The sequence below is a fragment of the Mytilus trossulus genome, chromosome 7, assembly GCF_036588685.1.
Source record: "Mytilus trossulus isolate FHL-02 chromosome 7, PNRI_Mtr1.1.1.hap1, whole genome shotgun sequence".
In the NCBI taxonomy this organism is placed as follows: Eukaryota; Metazoa; Mollusca; class Bivalvia; order Mytilida; family Mytilidae; genus Mytilus; species Mytilus trossulus.
This window is the reverse complement of record NC_086379.1, coordinates 35,425,621-35,448,102: the sequence shown is the minus strand read 5'-3', so window position 1 is coordinate 35,448,102 and position 22,482 is coordinate 35,425,621. Positions and strand designations below refer to the sequence as shown.

At 33.5% G+C, this 22,482-nt stretch overlaps 1 protein-coding gene across 1 annotated transcript; it reads left to right on the top strand.

Moving 5' to 3' along the window:
- The first annotated feature begins 15,770 nt into the window (after positions 1 to 15,770).
- Positions 15,771 to 21,347, top strand: LOC134726369 (uncharacterized). Its single transcript, XM_063590769.1, has 5 exons — positions 15,771 to 15,787; positions 17,392 to 17,480; positions 17,928 to 18,014; positions 19,108 to 19,128; positions 21,112 to 21,347. The coding sequence occupies exons 1-5, from the start codon at positions 15,771 to 15,773 to the stop codon at positions 21,339 to 21,341; spliced, it is 444 nt and encodes a 147-aa protein (XP_063446839.1). The 3' UTR covers positions 21,342 to 21,347.
- Positions 21,348 to 22,482: the final 1,135 nt, after the last annotated feature.

The following is a 22,482-nucleotide window of genomic DNA, read 5'->3' as shown; positions in this document are numbered from 1 at the left end:
ATTCAATCACTGCGGGCTGGGTGTTGCCAAAAATTGAGACGAATGCAAAAAACATCCCGTTGACCGACTTCTCAGGCCTGCTACTAATGATCCCGACAACAATGATAGTCGTGTCATATACCATTGTGTAGATAAATCAATTTAGATTTACGGCATATTAAGTTTAAGTAGGTTTGACAACCGAGAAATAAAAAAAATCACGGGATTTCGGGACTGGGTGTCATTTTTCAAAAAAAATAGTTAAGTACCTTGTGTTATATCAGAGACATATAATAGTATTATATGTCTCTGGTTATATTAAGGTATACAAGAAATTTTTTTTGAGACAAGTGCCTGTGATATTTAGGTCAACTTCCATCAATCATTCCGATTTTTGTTTCATTGATTCGTTAATGTATAGCCTATATAGATGATCAAAATGTGGATAGTAAAGGTTAAAATTTTTACTGAGCTGTTTTATTTTTGTGTGCATTCTTTCCAGCACACACAAGTCATTAGCGCTGTAGTACATATCTATTATTAGATGCTATTTTTAGCAACGTATCAAAGGGAAATTCCCAGAAAGGGAGAGCAGACGATAGTCGGAGAAACTCAGAAAGTCGGTCTCATACATTTTTACGAGGAAATGTAAACTTAAAAAGATATCAATGTTGCTTTGAATATAATAAATAAAAAAGGAACACAAATATACCTGCAGGATAGCATTCAAAGCTTGCAGTTTCAATTCCTCCATGAATACCGGAAAAACTTGTTGTATCCTGCAGCATGTTTACAACCCTTTCTACACTTGAGGATGGTTTCTTTGGGGCTGGGCCTCCACCAGTTTTGTTGATTTCCCTCCTATGGTCTGTGAATACTGACTTGGCTTTTACTGTTAAGTTTCTCCACTTGTCCCTCACCTCCTTCTGAGTCCTGTTGGCAACACCAAGAGCATTAATTTTGTTGGTGATGTTATTCCATACTCTGTTTTTTTCCAGGTTTGTGGTACTGGTGCTATGTTTTTCTTTTATAACAGCATAATTTTTTTCAACCTCTGTTTGCAGGATGTTTTCCTCCAACTGAGAAAAGTTAGTTTTCCTCAGTCTTGGCAGTTTCTTTGGGTTTGCATTCTCCATTTTGTATCAGCAGTTGGCAGGAAGTTTAGGTGCTTGCTCAAGTGCATTTAGGGCAAATTTGCATTATGGGAGTTAATCTTAGCTTAATCAAGTGATTAAAAGTTAATGCAGTGATTAGTTAATGCAATGATTAAAATATACTCAGCAACAGATTTTAATCATTGCGTTAGCTAATCAAATGATTAAGTATTTAACGATGCGTTAGAGTAAATCATTTGATTAGCTTAACGACAAGTCGAACAACAGACCCCTGATGTTAAAGGTAATCACTTGACACAATAACGTTGTTATACGGAATCTGTTTAAGTTCTTGTAATATCATGATACTGAGACTACTTGGGGAATTAATTATCTCAGCCTGAGACTTCTTGGGTATTGGTTGTCTCAGCCTGAGACTACTTTGGGTATGAATTGTGGTAGTCCGAGACTACTTGGGTATTGGCTGTCTCAGCTTGATACTACTTTGGGTATGAATTGTCGTAGTCATAGACTACTTATGTATTGGTTGTCTCAGCCTGATACTACTTTGGTTATGAATTGTGGTAGTCCGAGACTACTTGGGTATTGGCTGTCTCAGCTTGATACTACTTTGGGTATGAATTGTCGTAGTCAGAGACTACTAAGGTATTGGTTGTCTCAGCCTGATAATACTTTGGGTATGAATTGTCGTAGTCAGAGACTACTTAGGTATTGGTTGTCTCAGCTTGATACTACTTTGGGTATGAATTGTCGTAGTCAGAGACTACTTAGGTATTGGTTGTCTCAGCTTGATACTACTTTGGGTATGAATTGTCGTAGTCAGAGACTACTTAGGTATTGGTTGTCTCAGCCTGATACTACTTTGGGTATGAATTGTCGTAGTCAGAGACTACTTGGGTATTGGTTGTCTCAGCCTGATACTACTTTGGGTATGAATTGTCGTAGTCAGAGACTACTTAGGTATTGGTTATCTCAGCCTGATACTACTTTGGGTATGAATTGTCGTAGTTAGAGACTACTTGGGTATTGGTTGTCTCAGTCTGATACTACTTTGGGTATGAATTGTCGTAGTCATAGACTACTTAGGTATTGGTTGTCTCAGCCTGATACTACTTTGGGTATGAATTGTCGTAGTCATAGACTACTTATGTATTGGCTGTCTCAGCCTGATACTACTTTGGGTATGAATTGTCGTAGTCGGAGACTACTTAGGTATTGGTTGTCTCAGCTTGATACTACTTTGGGTATGAATTGTCGTAGTCAGAGACTACTTAGGTATTGGTTGTCTCAGCCTGATACTACTTTGGGTATGAATTGTCGTAGTCAGAGACTACTTAGGTATTGCTTATCTCAGCCTGATACTACTTTGGGTATGAATTGTCGTAGTCAGAGACTACTTGGGTATTGGTTGTCTCAGTCTGATACTACTTTGGGTATGAATTGTCGTAGTCATAGACTACTTATGTATTGGCTGTCTCAGCCTGATACTACTTTGGGTATGAATTGTCGTAGTCGGAGACTACTTAGGTATTGGTTGTCTCAGCTTGATACTACTTTGGGTATGAATTGTCGTAGTCAGAGACTACTTGGGTATTGGTTGTCTCAGCCTGATACTACTTTGGGTATGAATTGTCGTAGTCAGAGACTACTTGGGTATTGGTTGTCTCAGCCTGATACTACTTTGGGTATGAATTGTCGTAGTCAGAGACTACTTAGGTATTGGTTGTCTCAGCTTGATACTACTTTGGGTATGAATTGTCGTAGTCAGAGACTACTTAGGTATTGGTTGTCTCAGCCTGATACTACTTTGGGTATGAATTGTCGTTGTCAGAGACTACTTAGGTATTGGTTATCTCAGCCTGATACTACTTTGGGTATGAATTGTCGTAGTCAGAGACTACTTGGGTATTGGTTGTCCCAGTCTGATACTACTTTGGGTATGAATTGTCGTAGTCATAGACTACTTATGTATTGGCTGTCTCAGCCTGATACTACTTTGGGTATGAATTGTCGTAGTCGGAGACTACTTAGGTATTGGTTGTCTCAGCTTGATACTACTTTGGGTATGAATTGTCGTAGTCAGAGACTACTTAGGTATTGGTTGTCTCAGCCTGATACTACTTTGGGTATGAATTGTCGTAGTCAGAGACTACTTGGGTATTGGTTGTCTCAGCCTGATACTACTTTGGGTATGAATTGTCGTAGTCATAGACTACTTATGTATTGGCTGTCTCAGCCTGATACTACTTTGGGTATGAATTGTCGTAGTCAGAGACTACTTAGGTATTGGTTGTCTCAGCCTGATACTTCTTTGGGTATAAATTGTCGTAGTCAGAGACTACTTGGGTATTGGTTGTCTCAGTCTGATACTAGTTTGGGTATGAATTGTCGTAGTCATAGACTACTTATGTATTGGCTGTCTCAGCCTGATACTACTTTGGGTATGAATTGTCGTAGTCGGAGACTACTTAGGTATTGGTTGTCTCAGCTTGATACTACTTTGGGTATGAATTGTCGTAGTCAGAGACTACTTGGGTATTGGTTGTCTCAGCCTGATACTACTTTGGGTATGAATTGTCGTAGTCAGAGACTACTTGGGTATTGGTTGTCTCAGCCTGATACTACTTTGGGTATGAATTGTCGTAGTCAGAGACTACTTAGGTATTGGTTGTCTCAGCTTGATACTACTTTGGGTATGAATTGTCGTAGTCAGAGACTACTTAGGTATTGGTTGTCTCAGCCTGATACTACTTTGGGTATGAATTGTCGTTGTCAGAGACTACTTAGGTATTGGTTATCTCAGCCTGATACTACTTTGGGTATGAATTGTCGTAGTCAGAGACTACTTGGGTATTGGTTGTCCCAGTCTGATACTACTTTGGGTATGAATTGTCGTAGTCATAGACTACTTATGTATTGGCTGTCTCAGCCTGATACTACTTTGGGTATGAATTGTCGTAGTCGGAGACTACTTAGGTATTGGTTGTCTCAGCTTGATACTACTTTGGGTATGAATTGTCGTAGTCAGAGACTACTTAGGTATTGGTTGTCTCAGCCTGATACTACTTTGGGTATGAATTGTCGTAGTCAGAGACTACTTGGGTATTGGTTGTCTCAGCCTGATACTACTTTGGGTATGAATTGTCGTAGTCATAGACTACTTATGTATTGGCTGTCTTAGCCTGATACTACTTTGGGTATGAATTGTCGTAGTCAGAGACTACTTAGGTATTGGTTGTCTCAGCCTGATACTTCTTTGGGTATAAATTGTCGTAGTCAGAGACTACTTGGGTATTGGTTGTCTCAGCCTGATACTACTTTGGGTATGAATTGTCGTAGTCATAGACTACTTATGTATTGGCTGTCTTAGCCTGATACTACTTTGGGTATGAATTGTCGTAGTCAGAGACTACTTAGGTATTGGTTGTCTCAGCCTGATACTTCTTTGGGTATAAATTGTCGTAGTCAGAGACTACTTGGGTATTGGTTGTCTCAGCCTGATACTACTTTGGGTATGAATTGTCGTAGTCATAGACTACTTATGTATTGGCTGTCTCAGCCTTAGACTACTAGGAGTATTAGTCGTCTCAGCCTTAGACTACTAGGAGTATTAGTCGTCTCATCGCGGGACTACTTTTAGGTATAAGTTGTCTCAGTCTGATACTACTGGGGGTATTAGTTGTTTCATCCTGAGACTACTTTGGGTATGCATGTCGCAGCCTAAGACTACTGGGGTATTAGCTGTCTCAGCCTGAGACTACTGGGGTATTAGCTGTTTCAGCCTGATACCACTGGGATATTAGTTGTCTAAGATTGAGGATTCTTGGGTATAACTTCGCTCAGGCTGATACTACTGGGGATATTAGTTATCATTAGATATCAGCCTGAGACTGCTAGTCACGGTTATATGAAACAATTAACCAGACTATAACAATTAACTATTCTGTTATACCACTGTCCCAGGCTAGGGGAGGGTTGGGATCCCGCTAACATGTTTAACCCTGCCACATTATTTGTGTATGTGCCTGTCCCAAGTCAGGAGCCTGTAATTCAGTGGTTGTCGTTTGTTTATGTGTAACATTTTTGTTTTTCGTTCATTTTTTTGTACATAAATAAGACCGTTAGTTTTCTCGTTTGAATTGTTTGACATTGTCTTATCGGGGCCTTTTATAGCTGACTATGCGGTATAGGCTTTGCTCTTTGTTTAAGGCTATACGGTGACCTATAGTTGTTAATGTCTGTGTTATTTTGGGCTTTTGTGGATAGTTGTCTCATTGGCAATCATACCACATCTTCTTTTTATGACCCACCAACAATAGTAGAGGGGCATTGTGTTTTTATGCCCCACCTACGATAGTAGAGGGGCATTATGTTTTCTGGTCTGTGGCTCCGTTCGTCCGTCTGTGCGTCCGTTCGTTCGTTCGTTTGTCCGTTCAGGTTAAAGTTTTTGGTCAAGGTAGTATTTGAAGAAGTTGAAGTCCAATCAACTTGAAACCTTGTACACATGTTCCCATGCATTATATGATCTTTATAATTATAATAGTGCGATTGGGGCATCCGTGTACTATGGACACATTCTTGTTTAAATAACATGTATAACAGATATAAATAGTTGTGTATAGAGTATTGTGTATTTCTCCGATTTCGAGTGGTCCACAGCCTTCACAATTGTCAAATATGATTCAATGCAGATGGTTTCCTGATATGTTAGGTAGATATTGGAAGTATGGAAAACGAAAATTTGCCTTTTTACTTTTGTGTACGAAAAAAATAATGTTGTATTTCAATACCATTTGACACTTTCTTTTCTTTTTTTTTTCTTCTTTTTTTTTCTTCTTTTTTTTTTACATCAAATATATATAACAAACACTATAATAAGGTTAATGACAAACAAACAATTTAAAAAAAATATATATTATAAAATAACACTTACATGCATACAACCAGTTGATCATAAACATAAGTCAATATTGAAAGATTCAAGTCTCGTTTCCCAAATATAAAAGTTTTTTGGCGAAGGAAACTTGTTTTGTTTTGACAGTGATTTGTTGAGTTTAGTATCAATTTAATTTCATTTGTTTTATCTTTACTATTGAAATGTAAAGTTACAGTTTTCTTTTCATGTATATAGTTCTTTCGATTTTATCTATATATATGGCTATTTAGGGTATAATTTAGGGACATATACGTTTCGTCCGCAGATATGTGGCAAAATTTGCACTGACGGTTTCTGATTTACGGGTTTATTTGTAAAAATTCTACTACCTTTTTCAAATGAAATAGTTTGTTTTACTTATATCTACATCTGCAATTTGTGATTCTCAAATTGTATTTAAATCAGATTCAAAACCAGGCAGGAATGTTAAAATACACAGGTGTTATATATATATATATGTTCTAGTTGGTAGTAAGAGCTTTCTAATTGATACTGTAAATTGTACTTATTTGTCGACACAAAATAAGATTTTAATCCTGGTATAAATGATGAGTTTATTTACTTACTTACACACAAGGTGTATATTCCCTCTGGATGTGCTTGTCGGGAGTTAACATGCTTTTAGTTTTTTTTTTAAATTTGGTTAATGTTTTGAATATTAAAACAGAAATAATATTGTGATGGTAATCTCAGTCATAGTTCAGTTGAATTAACAAAAAAAGGCAAAAAAGGTTTTGTTTTCTATTAAAACATATACTAATTCTCTTGGCAGCCTTCCTATCGAGTGTCAAATAACTTATTTGACACCTTAGTGAGACCTATATTGACTTATAATTCTGAAATAACATATTTGGACTCATATATAACATATTTCAAAGCTAAAAAAAAGAGCTTTGGTTTTTGGAAAAATTGTAGACCCATTTAATTTTATTGACAAGACTCCAATTGAAAACTTGCATCTTGGTTATTGCAAGTTTACCCTTGGCACTAACAAGAGTGCCTCAAATTTTGGTACAAGGAACGAATGTCATATAAAAACCCAAACTATTGTGTATTTAGCAAGGCTTTTCACCTCAAATTTGAATCCCTTATTACATGAATCTTTTCAATGAACCAAAACTTTGGAATCTAGTGGCTCCTATTCATGGTTCACTTTTGCAAAATATATTCTTTCTGAATCTAACATCAATATAGATAGACTAAAAACCTGTGATAACTTAAAACAATTAAAAAATATTAAAAACTATATTAAACCCCAAATCAACTCATACTACAACAACCTGTTGATGGATAAGTTGAAATCTAAAAGGACTTGAGCCAAATCTTTTGATCAAACCATACCTCTCTAACCCAAACTTTGAATTTAGAAAAGTAATTACAAAACTTAGAATCAGTGACCATTCATTAATAATTGAAAAAGGAAGGCATTTTAAAATTCCTCGCGAAGAGAGACTTTCAAAAAATGCAAATTACTAGATGATTAGAAACAGGGGACCCTTTAATATTTACCTGAATTTGTGTATATATTTTGAGTTACTTAGTTATTGTCTTTATTTGTTTTTGTTGTTGTTATATGTAACAAACTGTAAAGTTTATATGGCAATAAAACTTTGAATTTGAATTTGAATTTGAATTGTAAAACTTGAGAACATATGTTCTTCTTATGGAATACATATAAAAGAATGTGGAATAATTACCAATGAGACAACTCTTCGCATTAGGCCAAATAACACATACAATCAATAACTTCATCTCTTCGTACGGCATTCAACAATGAGCAAACCCAAAAACTGCATAGTCTACTATAAGAGGCTTCAAAAGACAAATGTATAACAATATAAACGAGAAAATTAATGATTATATAAACAATAATAGTGCATTGACTTGACATATCAACGATTTAAGGATGAGGCTAAGAAACGGGTAAATGCGAGGCTTTGTCGAGCTATTTCTTCGTATCGTTGAAACTAAAATATCAACAAAAAGCATAAAACATAAAGATTAATAGTTTTCAAACCAAAAATATTAAAAAGTGAAATATGTATTTTCTAAAACTGCAAAAGAAATAAGTTTGACGCATTGTATACATTAGAAACAAGTTGAATAGGTCGTATGGATAAATAATTTCGTCAATTTCTATTTAAATATTCATGAGGAATATCGTTATCAGGTCGGTGACTGTATAGACGTTACTCGCGGAATTCGGTCTATCTTTCATTTGACCAATTTTTGATGCATAAGTAGGACAAAAACAAATAAATTTTACGTATTATCAAATAATTACTTGTCTTGATTTCTCATTTTAATCGATATTAGATAAAACATAATTTTAATATATTTATTACATAAGTAAGCAATAAGTCCCGTGTTCATAATGCCATTTTTGCCGTGTAAGACGTAACAAAAATAACTAACCACACAAATATAAACGAAAAATAAATCAAAAACAAATGAATGGATTACGATGAAATTCAAACAGGTGGGATATAATATGATCATATGCATGGTGTGAAACGGATGCGATAAATTTCATGTCAGTTCGCATTCTAGTGGCCATTTTCGAAATTCCATACAACTGTAAGAATTGAAAATTCGAACATACAAAAATGAAATCAAGCACTTCGATATTACCATCTTTTTTCAAAAGTCATAGAAAATGTTCGCCACCTCTTCATGAAAATGTAATTTTATTGAATTTTACGAACACATATTTATTTCTAACATAGCTTTTTTATTTTTTCCCCCAGTATTTTCTGTGTCTCCCTTAAATGTTTCCATAGAGCCCTTGTTTAGCATGCTAATTTAGGGTATTTTAAATTTGTGACAGACAAGTGAACTATGAAAACAAATGTTACTACTGGAATGTGATTTTTTTAAAGATTTGTTTAGGCCTGAAATGTTAAGGAAACGCTAACTTTTTCATTAATTTCCATCAAGTCGTCCATGTCTCCCTAAAATGTTACCACGTCCAAATTGAACGTTTTTTGCAAGGAATTTCAGTGTAATGTATTATGTACATTCAATTTTCCATAGACTAAAATTTTAGCATTTTTGTGTCTACGCATTTGACACGTTCTTTTTAATAAGATATTTTTTGGAGAGAGTTTTTTTTTCAAAAAATTATTCTAAAATGTAATAAACTAACAATTAATTTGACTTCCATCAAAGTTTTGTAAACCATGTGCTGATCTTAAAGGCGTGGTAGTGTTTGATAAATGATAAGTTTTCTATAATAACGAACCTTTCGACTTTGGGACCTATAGTAAAAGATATGTTTCTGCTAGTCCGAATGTTTGTTGCATACACTAACAGTTATTTCAACGCATCCGACAAACTGACGCATGTGAAAAATACTCATCCTATTTCAAGGACTGTAGATCACTTTTTTATCTAAATAAAAAGAGCAATTTTAAACTGCCGTTTTCTTTCCAAAAGCTGAGGATGGAATTGAAATAGATAAAGCAAAAAGAGGATACATATAGTAGCTGTTGCTGCGATTGACCCGAACAAGAATTATTTTTCATTATAATCTTCTCGAAAGACACATACATGTATTTAAGTTAAGATTATGAGGAAATAAATAAAATCGAGAATGGAAAGATTATTTGTCAAAAATATATAATCAGTCATGTTCACAGTCTATACATTATTTTTTTTAAATAAGTAGTCAAACATCAAAAACCCATATGTATTAAAAATAGTGCAAAGCTTTAATGTTTTGTACAGAAGTCGGTTGAAATAGATGAAAATTACATCGATGAACGTTACCAACTTACTAACCCGAACATTGTGCGTAACGTCAAATGACTTAGTTAAACAGAACGTGTGCAGTATAAATTTATATATAAAACTATGAGTTATGAGGAGGAATGATTAGAATGCGCTCCGTAAAATTTTGTTAAATACTTTTACAAATTAGTTGAAATATCCGATGTGTCTGTGTCTAAATTAACTGCATGATGACATATTTAACACGTCTTAAATTGTTAGTTAATTTCGTCTGTCTGATAAGTAAGAAACGTGACGTATTCCCGAAAATATAACTGTTTTATCGAGTGTGAATTCGCATTGCTATACGACGTGTCCTTGTATTTTATACATCCAACATTCATGTATTTATTTTGGATCTTTCTGTTGTGGTTTCGGTTTGATTGTGTGTTGTATCTTATCATTTGTAGTCAAAATAATTATAAAAGTGGGACTAAAGATACCAAAGGGACAGTCAAACTCATAAATCGAAAATAAACTAACAACGCCTGGCTAAAAATGAAAGAACAGGCAAACAATAAAACACATGACGCAACATGAAAAGCTAAAGACGAACACGAACCCCAACAAAAATTATATGTGCTCCGGAAGGGTAAGCAGATCCTACTCCACATGTGGCACCCGTCGTATAAAATAACCTATAAAAACGTAATTAGCATGAAAATTGTCTGGACTGGTATTTTGAAAAAAATTGTATGAAGTTCAAGATTACATTTAAGTTACATAAGTGTGTTACTGTTAGTGATGTATGGTGCTGTCTGGCATTGATGAAAGATGTTCGTTGTTATTCTGCAGTTTTAATGTAAGGTCGAGTATTATATTGTTTGCGTGTGCGTTTCTTTGTGTGTGTTTGTGCTTTATTTCTGTCACGTATCTTTTAACATTGTCAAATAAGCGCTAGGTTTGGCTAGCAATAAAACCAGGTTATATCTACAGTTTTTTTTCTTGGAATGTCAGGAATATGGCAGTTATTATCAAATAGTTCGTTTCTATGTAAGTTGGCGTGTTTTATTTTGTTGCACTTCAGTGTTCCTATTTTTAGTTTGTTTTCCTCTGATATTTGACGTTTTACCCGGATTTGCTTTTCCTCAATCGATTTATGACTTTTCAACAGCGGTATACTATTGCTGCCTTTATTTCATTTATCTATAAGTAAATTCCGACAAACTTGCAAAATAATCTTAGTCAGTTGTATTTTATGTCTGTGATTTGAACGTTTAAGCATTTTGTCTACTTGATCCCTTTTATTGTCACATTAGCCAATTAAATCTGCTTTGGTTGTTCACGAAGGGTTAAAATTGGCCCTGATTTTTCATGTTTTTTAAATTGGGGCAAAAAATTACAAATTTCACATAGAAATACTTGTGATGATACTAATAGGACAAAAATATTTTTTCTGGTACTTTCCTTTACTTTTTATGGAGCAATGACCCCTTAAATGAGCATAATTTGTATTAAAATGTCAATTTTGGTACTTTTTGTCCATAGTTTTAATTGTGTTTGGCAAAATAAACCTTGGCCTCCATATACGATCTAAAAAGTTTTTATATTGATGAGATCTATATCAAAATAAGAATCCTTTGGTTACAACATATTCTGGATCGTAGATAGCGGCCAATGTGTTTCGAAAGCTTTTAGGTCTGAAAATGCACCAAAATTGGCTTAATTTGGCGAATATCTTGTAGTCTTATGAAAAGAACGAATATATTTAGGATTTATAATTTTAAAGCAGACCCATTTACGAACCAAATTGAGACCTTGTTGGTGTTTTATGAAAAAGTTGATATTTTATGCCATTTTGTGTCATTTAATAGTGAGCCTTTGTCCAATATAACAGAATCGCGAACAACTGTCATAACAGTGAGAAGAGTGTTATTGATATGGTCTTAAATACATAATTTCTTTTAAAAAAAATTAGATGGTTTGAAATTAGATTTATGAGTTTGACTGTACCTTTGGTATCTTTTGTCCCCCTTTTAAAACTAAACGTTGTTTGAAAAATATGCAACCATTAGTGTATTATATGTCTCTGTTATGATATTTGCTACTTAATTTTTTTAATTATTATACCATTGATCATCAACTATCTAAAATCAATATGATTTTTTCAAATATTATTTTGTACTTTAATAAATTTTTTTTAGTAAAGACAATGCTATTTATAGAACAAGAAGGTGTAAGATGCAGCAGCTTGACTGTCATCGTGGAAATCCCTCAAAAATAAATAAACAAAAAGTAAAATAAAAATAAAACAAAAACGGTAGCGGATGAATAAATATAGAATAACAGGTAGTTTCGCTTTTGATACTGACTATATCATGTGGAATATCTAGACGAGCCCGTTAGGGCGAGTTTAGTTATTCCACATGATATAGTCAGTATCAAAAACGAAACTACCTACTACTAGTATTCTTTTTATCGGTTATTATGACGTCACACAATGTATTGCCTAATATTTTCAGTGATACAGCCAGTACGTTGATACTCGAAAATATTAGGCAGTAAAATCAAATAGAAAATATACGAATTACCGATAAATGAATTTTACTGTCTTTTCCGTATTGTATTAATTTAGTTGTACATGTACTAATATACTCGTTTTTTCAATAAAGTAGAACAAGGTTTACATTTTTCGTAATGATGGTGTCATTAAAGTAAAAATTGCACCTTGTTGATAAAACTGGTCCAGGATATATTTTAAAATGGGAGAATAGTCAGATGACAAAACTTCACAGAAATAGGTATCAGTATCGTTTCTACATAATCATATTAAGTACTTGTGTACTACTATGATTATGCATTGGAATTTACGTGTGAATGCCTTATACATATCGTACAGTATTGAACTATTATTGTTGCCGATTTCAGCAAAAGAAATGATCATAAGTTGAAAACGCTTAATGTTATACAGTCAAATGGATGTCAAAAAGTATATAAAAAGGACACAATCCGATGGAATACACAATTTGCTAAATTTGACCGATTCTGTAACATTAGGTACTAACGTCTCGTTAAAATAACCAGCGTTGTATCAGGACCCACCATCACAAAGCGCGCACACATCAGCTTAAACCACGACATAACTAAAACAAGAAAATGCATAATTTTGAAAAATAAGTTGTAGTTTCCCCTAAATTATACGCTTTCAGTCGTTTAGATTTGGATAAAACAAATGGACTCTAAGGCATTTATTCCCATTCTAGATGTTTTAAAAAAGCGCGCTAGTATGCTGCCCATACTGGAGACATCTTTACTTGTGTACCTAGCCTTTGAACTAAGAGAAAATACTATCTTTCCTTTCATCTTGTATTCGAAAATTATTTTTTTTACATATCGACTACCCAGAACTGATTCAATAAGTAAAAAATTATCGCTTAGTACACTCCAAACATGAATGGTATTGTATTGTTTGTTTCTAATTTATGCTTTCAATAATAGTACTCTATGCCATAATCTACGTGGAAATATTCGCTCGAATGTTCTAAGTAATTAATACAAATAGTTGAGACATGAGGTTGATTCTACAACTAAATAAGATCTCCCATTTCAAATATTCCTTAGAGTTCTGTATTTTTTTTAATTTTACGTTTTTGAATGGATTTGAACGCCACAGTTTGCATTATGTGCATGCCAGGTTTTGTTGTGCACTGCTTATTTCAAAGCACTTGCGTAATTCATTTAAAGAAAACATTTACTAGTCAAAATGCTATTATGTCTTCTCTTAAACGTTAAGATCATAAAAATTTGTCATATGTGTTGAAAAAATGCCTATCAGATGCAAAGACAACTACGAGTATGGGAAATAATTAGAAATACAGTGAAACCGGCTTAAACCGAATCCTGTATAAACTAAAACATGTTCGTAAGCACTTTCATATCAAATTGTATGCGTTATGAACCTGATAAAACCTAATATCGGTCAATACCGAATCAAATTTAAAGTCCCGAAGAGGTTTGGTTTAAATAGGTTTCACTGTATATGATAAGAGGAAGAAACAAACAATTTCCAATCTGCATTTTACACAATTTATTCTACAAAGAAAATAAATCGAATAAAAACATGCACTGAAAAAGTCTATAAAGCTATATGGCAAATATACATGTTATTGATTTATTTTTTTACCAAAATAATCAAGGAAGTCTTTAGTTGAAAATTGTAACAGCTTGTAAAAAGAAGATAAACAAGACAGTTGACTCAATCAAGTTATACATGTACAATAAAGATTTCTGCTTCGACATTGCCGTTGTCTATTGAATTCAGGTTGGACACACTTGCTGTAGAAGCAGAAAACATGCAAAATAAGATGCGAATAAGTTTGATGTTCATCCTTTTGGAAGTTTCCGCAGGTCAGAAATTACTTTATTCACTTTACATCAAATAATAAATTTTTATGTACAATACATTAATATTATACAAACTATAAGTGTGTGTTTTAGATTTAAAATAAGTGTAAAAAAATCTCTAGAAAGACAATTCTTTTTACATAAAATTTCTTTTGTAAAATTCTATCAAAAGCAATATTATTACTAAATACATTTTGACATACAATTGGCTGGTAAAATTTAGGAGTATGGTTTTCATGAATTATGTGTCAGTGATACCGGTAGGTACCATGTTAAATGGAATAAACATAAGGTATACCGCAAAGTTGAATTGAATACTTTGAAAGCAATTGCATATTCTTACAAGAAAGGATCAAGACGAAGAAATAGTTTTCCATGTTCTTATCATTAATTTCTTCATGAATTATGCATAATATCTTTCAGGCATGACGGAATTTCCGTGTACCTTTCCATGTGCGTGGCATGGTCAAACATTTGATATTTATAAATATTTAGGAAACTTTAAGACTACTTGGATGTTTAATTCTGATGGGCAAACAAGCGTTTTTACAGACCAAACCAACGATACCGTAACATATCGTTGTCATCAAATAATGGAACGCTTTCTTATACTAAGGTATGTTAAGGATATTAAAACTATTCTATTTCAAAATAACAAACCTTTTAAAATATTGTTATAAAGTGACAATATTTAGATAACGGAACAAAAAAAATATAACAAATTAAAGGTTCGTGTCTTTGTTAGTTAGTTTAAACATATTTATTTATAGTGGATTGGGCAACAAGTTATTGCAACTTAAATTAATCTCTTTCCACTTTGCGGGTGCGAGTGCTGCCTGGTGACGGGATAAACCGGCTATTTTTCGAAATCTATAAAGGTGTCTTTTACGTGCAAGAGATAGAGCTCTCTCTTAACACGTGTCAGCCATTTATCATCCCCTCCCGACGAACTATCATCTTTTCCTCAAGACCATTTTCACAAATGGTGTAAAAGGAGAGCCTAAAATTCAGCCCCTGAAATTTTCTGTCCGGAGCGGGGATCGAACCAGGAACCTTTGTGTTATTAGTCTGATTCTCTACCAACTTCACCACGGCTCTCCGTGTCCTTGATAATGAAATGTTAGTTATAAGACCAAATATTTGGCGGGAAACCATAAAATATTGGCACTTTTTTTAACGTTAAAACTAATAAATGATTTAAAAAAAATCAAAAATAGATTTTCAACTATTATATATATCAATAAAAGAAAAGTGGGTCGCAATAGTGCTAATTTTTTTTTTATGAAACTTTATCGATAAATCCAGACGATTCAAAATATCTGACAAAAAAATCCTTAATCGTCTTTAAAACTTAAATTTCTCGTTTCTTGGTGTAGACGCTAGTCCTCTACCACGAAAGGAGGCGGTACGATAATAGTTATCAGTTTTATAAACAATTTAGAATATTTAATCCTTTCAAAAAACAAACAAATCCCAACAAAAAAAAACACATGTGCTAGTTATATATGCAAAGGATTATCATAAATCTGTACATTTTCGTACACGTAAGTTTCAGTTATTATGATGTCGCTATGACTCCATAAATATGTGGAAATTCACATATTTAAACAATAAAGACTACGTTAAGTATGCATGTAATTAAACTGTATGTATATTATGATATGAAACAAAAACCCAATGTTATAGCATTACATTCCGTAGCACATGCGGTCATGCCCGGCTTAATAGCCGGTGGTGGTTCTTGTTGTTCGGTCTTTAATTTACTATGTTGTTATGTGTACTGGTGTTTATGTTTTGGTCCTTTTATTTTTTGTCATGGCGTTGCCAGTTTATTTTCAAATTAATACATTAGTTTGAATATACCTGAAGTCTTAATATTTTGGCTCTATTTTGTTTTGTTTTAATTATTAGATATCATAACATTTAATCTTTCCATAAATTTTTTTAATTGTAAAACATATTAACAGTATACATATTTCTTCGTCTAATTAAAATATTTTAACACGTTTTTTTTGCATATCTACGAATCATATCAAGTCTGTCACCAAGAGGCATTAAATTTACATTAACATGATTTGCATAAGATAAATTGTGTATAAATTCAATTTAGTTATCAATGTTCATGATACGCTTTTGACTTGCTATATAAGTTTTTAACTTATATTAGTAAAGACCGAAGCTCATAAATGCATTAATCAAACACAGCAAGACTTTGGAAAACTCGGAGAGCTGACGGCATTGCTTCCGACAGCGGTATACTGCTGTTGTCTTTATTAACTACCTTGCAGGATAGTCAAATATCTTTTTCGTGTGGGATATCAAAGTGGTGTTCGTGCCTTGATACACACATTCACTTGATCTAAGGCTACTGCTGGGGGACGTTTCGTCCTCGAGGGTATCACTAGCCCAGTAGTCAACACTTTGGTGTTGAAATGAATATCAATTAGATGGTAACTTTTATAGGTTTACTGTTACAAAACTTTGCATTTCCGAAAAACTAAGGATTTTCTCTTCCCAGGAATAGATTACCTTAGCCGTAATTAGTACATTTTTCTTTGTATTTTTGTTCCTCAATGCTCCTCAACTTTCTACTTGATTGGCTTTATTACTATTTTGATCTGAGCGTCACTGGTGAGTCTTACGTAGACGAAACGCCCGTCTGACGTATAAAGTTCTAATCCTGGTACCTTTAATAACTATTACACTGCTGGGTCGATGCCACTGCTGGTGGACGTTTATCCCCGAGGGTATCACTAGCACAAAAGTCTACACTTCGGTATTGACATGAATATCAATTATATAGATATAGGAAGATGTGGTGAGAGTGCCAATGAGACAACTCTCCATCCAAATAACAATTTAAAAAGTAAACCATTATAGGTTAAAGTACGGCCTTCAACACGGAGCCTTGTATGGTCATTTTTTTGAATTTCCTTTTTTTTGGAATTTTTGGTCCTCAATGCTCTTCCATTTTGTACTTGTTTGGCTATATTACTACTTTGATCTGAGCGTCTCTTCCTTAAAATATATATTCCTGGTACATGTGCTTACGAATTATAGACGATTCCGTCCACTTGCCCTTCAATTGTAAAAGCCGAAAAAAAGTTACAACATGCTCACAACTTGATCTTGCTGTTTTTGATAGTTTGAACTTTAATATGATCAGTTAAAAAATAAAATCAATTTAGGCAGATAATGTCCTTCATAATTCATACAAGAGACATTCATGATATATACACTTTTTTTCAGGGAGGAGGGTTTAGATAATTTTATTTGTGTTCAGATCATTTATGATCTTGCAAAACCTCTGGAATTTATATTAGACTCTTCACTTAACGGTGAGTTCAATATCTTATTGATATAATATCATATTCTTATAAACTCAGCATATCTGACTTATAGATGTATTTGAGATAAGTTATGACTCAAAATTATCACTTAAAATATCGTAGAATTACTTATTGTCAAACAAACAAAAATCAGTTCAGCCGTCGTTAGATTTGTGATATTTTTTTTCTTATGGTCTTAACTAAAACAAAAATTATGTCCACGTTTAATCAAATTAGGAATTTTGCAAATGATAACATAGATAAATGCATTATTTTTTGGATTTTCACTGAGGTGTAATTCATTGAGCCAAAGTTAATTATATGGCAAGTTTTACAAAAAATTTGTGACATAGCCCATTAACTGTAACTTGACCTAAAACCAACAAAGTTTGTAAAACGCAAAATTATATCCTTTTGCCCAAGAAGCTTAATAACAAAGCATTCGCACTCTTTTAGGTTCGCCACACATACTGGTCAACCAGACAGGAGAAATTACAAATATTTGTGGGATTTGTGGAAATAACGCTGTCGGAAAAGCTGTTGGTATGCTAAACTTTAGATGAAAAAATGCATGGTTCTATCAAACAAGATTGTGTAGATGTAAACAATTAAACACATAATAAAAGGAAAATCAAAGAAATACAGACAATCACGTGATCTGCCCAAATAACACACAAAATGTCCAAAAACACTACACAGAAAACTAGAATTGCAAACAAAATCAGAAGGGACCGCATAAACTCTAAAAAGAGTGGCACGGAACGTCGACAAGATACATGTAAGCATCTCCTAAGAAACAGAAGACGGAGCTGTGGCTACCACAAGGGGAATAATTTTGTTGTCATCTTCCACACTATAAATTTGTGGTCAACCTCCACACTATTAATCTTTGGTCATTTCTTACACGATAACTATGTGGTCATCTCTTACACAATAATATAAATCTGATGACATCTTTCACACAATAAAGCTGTAGTCATCTTTCCACAACAAATCTATGAGTCGTCTTCCAAACAATTAATATGGGGCCAACCTCCACACTATTAATCTTTGGTCATTTCTCACACAATAAATCTGTGGTCATCTCTCACACAATATAAATGAGAGGTCATCTTACACGCAATAAAGCTGTGGTTATCTTCCAAAAAATAAATGTGTGGTCATCTTTCACACAATAAATTTGGGGTCATCTTTCACACAACAAATATGTGGTCATCTTTCACACAATAAATCGGTGTTAATCTTTTACACAATAAATGTATGGTCATCTTTCACATAACTAATATGTGGTCATCTTTCACACAAAAAATTTGTGGTCATCTTTCACTCAATAGATATGTGTTAATCTTTTACACAATAAATCTGTGGTCATCTTTCACACAACAAATATAAGGTCATTTTTCACAAAATAAATCTGTGTTAATCTTTTACACAATAAATATGAGGTCATCTTTCACACAACAAGTATGTGATCATCTTTCACACCATAAATCTGTGTTAATAATAAGAATATAATACCCCCTCCAATAGAAATTATAAATTGAAAAGTGGATCTTGACGTCCCAAATCACTTCAGTTTATTATTAATTGACGTGGTTCTCAAAAGTTCATCCGACTTTCGTTATTTCTTTTGCAGTATCAGGGTCACCAAAGCCATGTAAGTAATTGAGTAATATGTAAAATTATTGAATCTAAAAAAATATGAATAATATACAATTACTGTCTTTTGATGAGGTAAATATGCGGTTTTATTGACTTTTGAAAAAATGATATTCACTGAGGCCGAATATCAGTTTTTCAAAAGTCAATTAAACCCCATATTTACCGAAACAAAAGACAGTAATTGTTTTATTTCATATTTCGAGGGAAGAACATGTATTTAATGACAAACATATACCAAAACAAATTTTACATGAAACATTTTATCATAACGTTACATGTAAATAAACTCATCATAGATACCAGGACTAAATTTAGTATATACGCCAGACGCGTTTCGTCTCCAAAAGACTCATCAGTGACGCTCGAATCCAAAAAAGTTAAAAAGGCCAAAAAAAAAGTACGAAGTTGAAAAGCGCGTGACGTTTAGCGCGGTGAATAACACTTTCTCAGGTGAATATGCTTTTTTATTCAAAATCCAATTCATATAGAGAAACCTACTAAAATATTACCAATATGGAATAACACTATACAATTACTGTCTTTTGATGAGGTCAATAAAACCACATATTTACCGAAACAAAAGACAGTAAATGTTTTATTCCATATTCCGAAAGAAATGAAAGTAATAGAAAATATTTACCAAAAGCAATTGTAAATCAAACGTTTTTTTACCAAAATTGTACACGAAATAGCACGCGACGTTTTGCGCGGTGAATATCCTTTTTCCGCAGGTGAATATGCTTATTTATTCAAAATCCAATTCATATAGATTAACCTACTAAATTTATTTTTATTATCATTCTGTTTCCTGTAGTGCGGGAGTTTGTGGATTCGATAACCGACAGACCGAAAAGCTGAATACTAAAATTTATGATAAAAGAGATGATTTTTTTTATTTCTTATCGTTAATTATCCATTTTAAGCAGGTATATATACCATTATATATCTCAACCTGTACGATTCGCTCGTGTATGTAACAATGTTTAAGATTTTAACGAGAGAAATTTATGTATTCCTGAAAAATTATTACACCAGGGTTTTCGATATCATAAACTAGTCAAAACATTTACTTAATTTTATCATCGGTATAAGGGCATTATTCGTAAATACAGCTCAGCATGCAGACTTCTTATACGTTCAGGTATTTCACATCCAATTTTTTATTGAAATATTCTTTATAAAGCACAAAGGTGTCAGTATTCACCTCAGAGACTAACAAAACCTTTCAATAAACTTATTAAGAATGAATATACATGATATAGTTACGATACTGTTGTCAAGTCATTAAAGATTGCATATTTTGGCGTTAATAATGATTCACTTATACATGTTATAGGGTTTTTGCATCGGAAATAAACACATTTATTCAAAAACCAGTTGTTGGCATGAGACGGGTTATTTTCTTCTCGTATATGTTATGATGGTTTGCTACTAAACCCCTAACGGAAAGGATTGTGCCTGATGTTCATAGTGATAAAATCATAATCTTTCAGTCAGTTTAATTGAAGTCTGGAGCTGGCATGTCAGTTAACTGCTAGTAGTCTGTTGTTATTTATATATTATTGTCATTTTGTTTATTTTCTTTGGTTACATCTGAACATCAGACTCGGACTTCTCATGAACTGAATTTTAGTGTGCGTATTGTTATGCGTTTACTTTTCTACATTGGCTAGAGGTATAAGGGAGGGTTGAGATCTAACAAACATGTTTAACCCCGCCGCATTGTTGCGCCTGTCCCAAGTCAGAAGCCTCTGGCCTTTGTTAGTCTTGTATTATTTTAATTTTAGTTTCTTGTGTACAATTTGGAAATTAGTATGGCGTGTATCATCACTGAACTAGTATACATTTGTTTAGGGGCCAGCTGAAGGACGCCTCCGGGTCCTTTGTTCTCAATTTTATAATCAAACAAACACAGCATTTTAATGCAACAATGGTGCAGATTTCATCTTTAAATCGAATCATTTATATGTACTTTCAGCATATTCCATATTGTCTTTTGGATGTATAAAACCATCAACATGTTCCTCACGTCGAGCTTGTAATATGAATGACACCATCCCAAAGGAATGTCCAATAACAACGACAGAAAACCTGACAACCACGGTTAAACAAACAACAACTCTACTTGAAATCACAAGTTCACCAGAATCAAAGAAAACTACAAAGCGTCAATGCGGCAAGAAAAATCACAGTCACAATACAACGTAAATCAGATGAGCTGTTCAGATGCCTAAAATATGATTAAAATTTTTAAAAAATTTTCTTTTGTCATTCCAAATACCAGAGATTAATTATAGTGCTTGTTATCTATCGGATATTTATTTAATTGAATAATAAAATTGAGAATGGAAATGGGGAATGTGTCAAAGTGAAAATACCCCGGCCATAGACCAGACAACATGCAGCCTAAGACCACTAATGGGTCTCCAATGCAGCGAGAAACTCCCGCACCGGAGGCGTCCTTCAGCTGGTCCCTAAACAAAATGTATAAAAGTTCAGTGATAATTGACGTCATACTAAACTCCGAATTATTGAATTATAATCATGGTACCTTTGATAACTATTTACACCACAGGGTATATGCCATTTGCTGATGGTCATTGTGTCCCCAAGGGCATCATCAGCCAAGTAGTCAGCACTTCGGTGTTGAAATGAATATCAATTACATGCATTGGTCAGTTTTATAAACTTCCTGTTATAAAACTTTAAATTTTTCGTAAAACTATGGATTTTTTATCCCATGAATAGATTACCTTGGCCGTATTTGACCCAACTTTTTGGAATTTTGGGTCCTCAATGCTCTTCATCTTTGTACTTGTTTGGCTTTATAACTATTTTTATATGAGTGTCACTGATGAGTCTTATGTAGACGTAACGCGCGTCTAGCGTATAAATTATAATTCTGGTACCTTTGATAACTATCTACTCAAGAAACTAAAATTAAAAATCATACAAGACTAACAAAGGCTAGAGGCTCCTGAATTGGGACAGGCGCAAACATGCAGGGGGGGTAAACATGTTTTTTGAGATCTCAAACCTCAACGTATATATCTAGACAATGTAGAAAAACAAACGCAAACAATGCGCTCAGTAAAACACAGTTTAGAGAAGTGGTAACAAAAGAAAAATAAACAAAATGGCAATAATACATAAATAAAACCAGACTACAAGCAGTTACTGACATGCCAGCTTTAGACCTAAATTAAACTGATTAAAAGATAATGTCTTTATCACAAGAGTACATGATCATAACTGAATCCAAAAAACAACTATAAACGTTTGATACCGATTTTATTGCACACTACAGGTTGTGTGTGTTTTTGTGTAGGACACGTGTGGTTTGTTTATT

Coding starts and splice junctions, on each gene's coding strand:
- LOC134726369 (XM_063590769.1), top strand. Junction 17,481..17,927: donor ATTAGACTCTTCACTTAACG/GTGAGTTCAATA, acceptor GCACTCTTTTAG/GTTCGCCACACATACTGGTC. Junction 19,129..21,111: donor ATCAGGGTCACCAAAGCCAT/GTAAGTAATTGA, acceptor ATGTACTTTCAG/CATATTCCATATTGTCTTTT.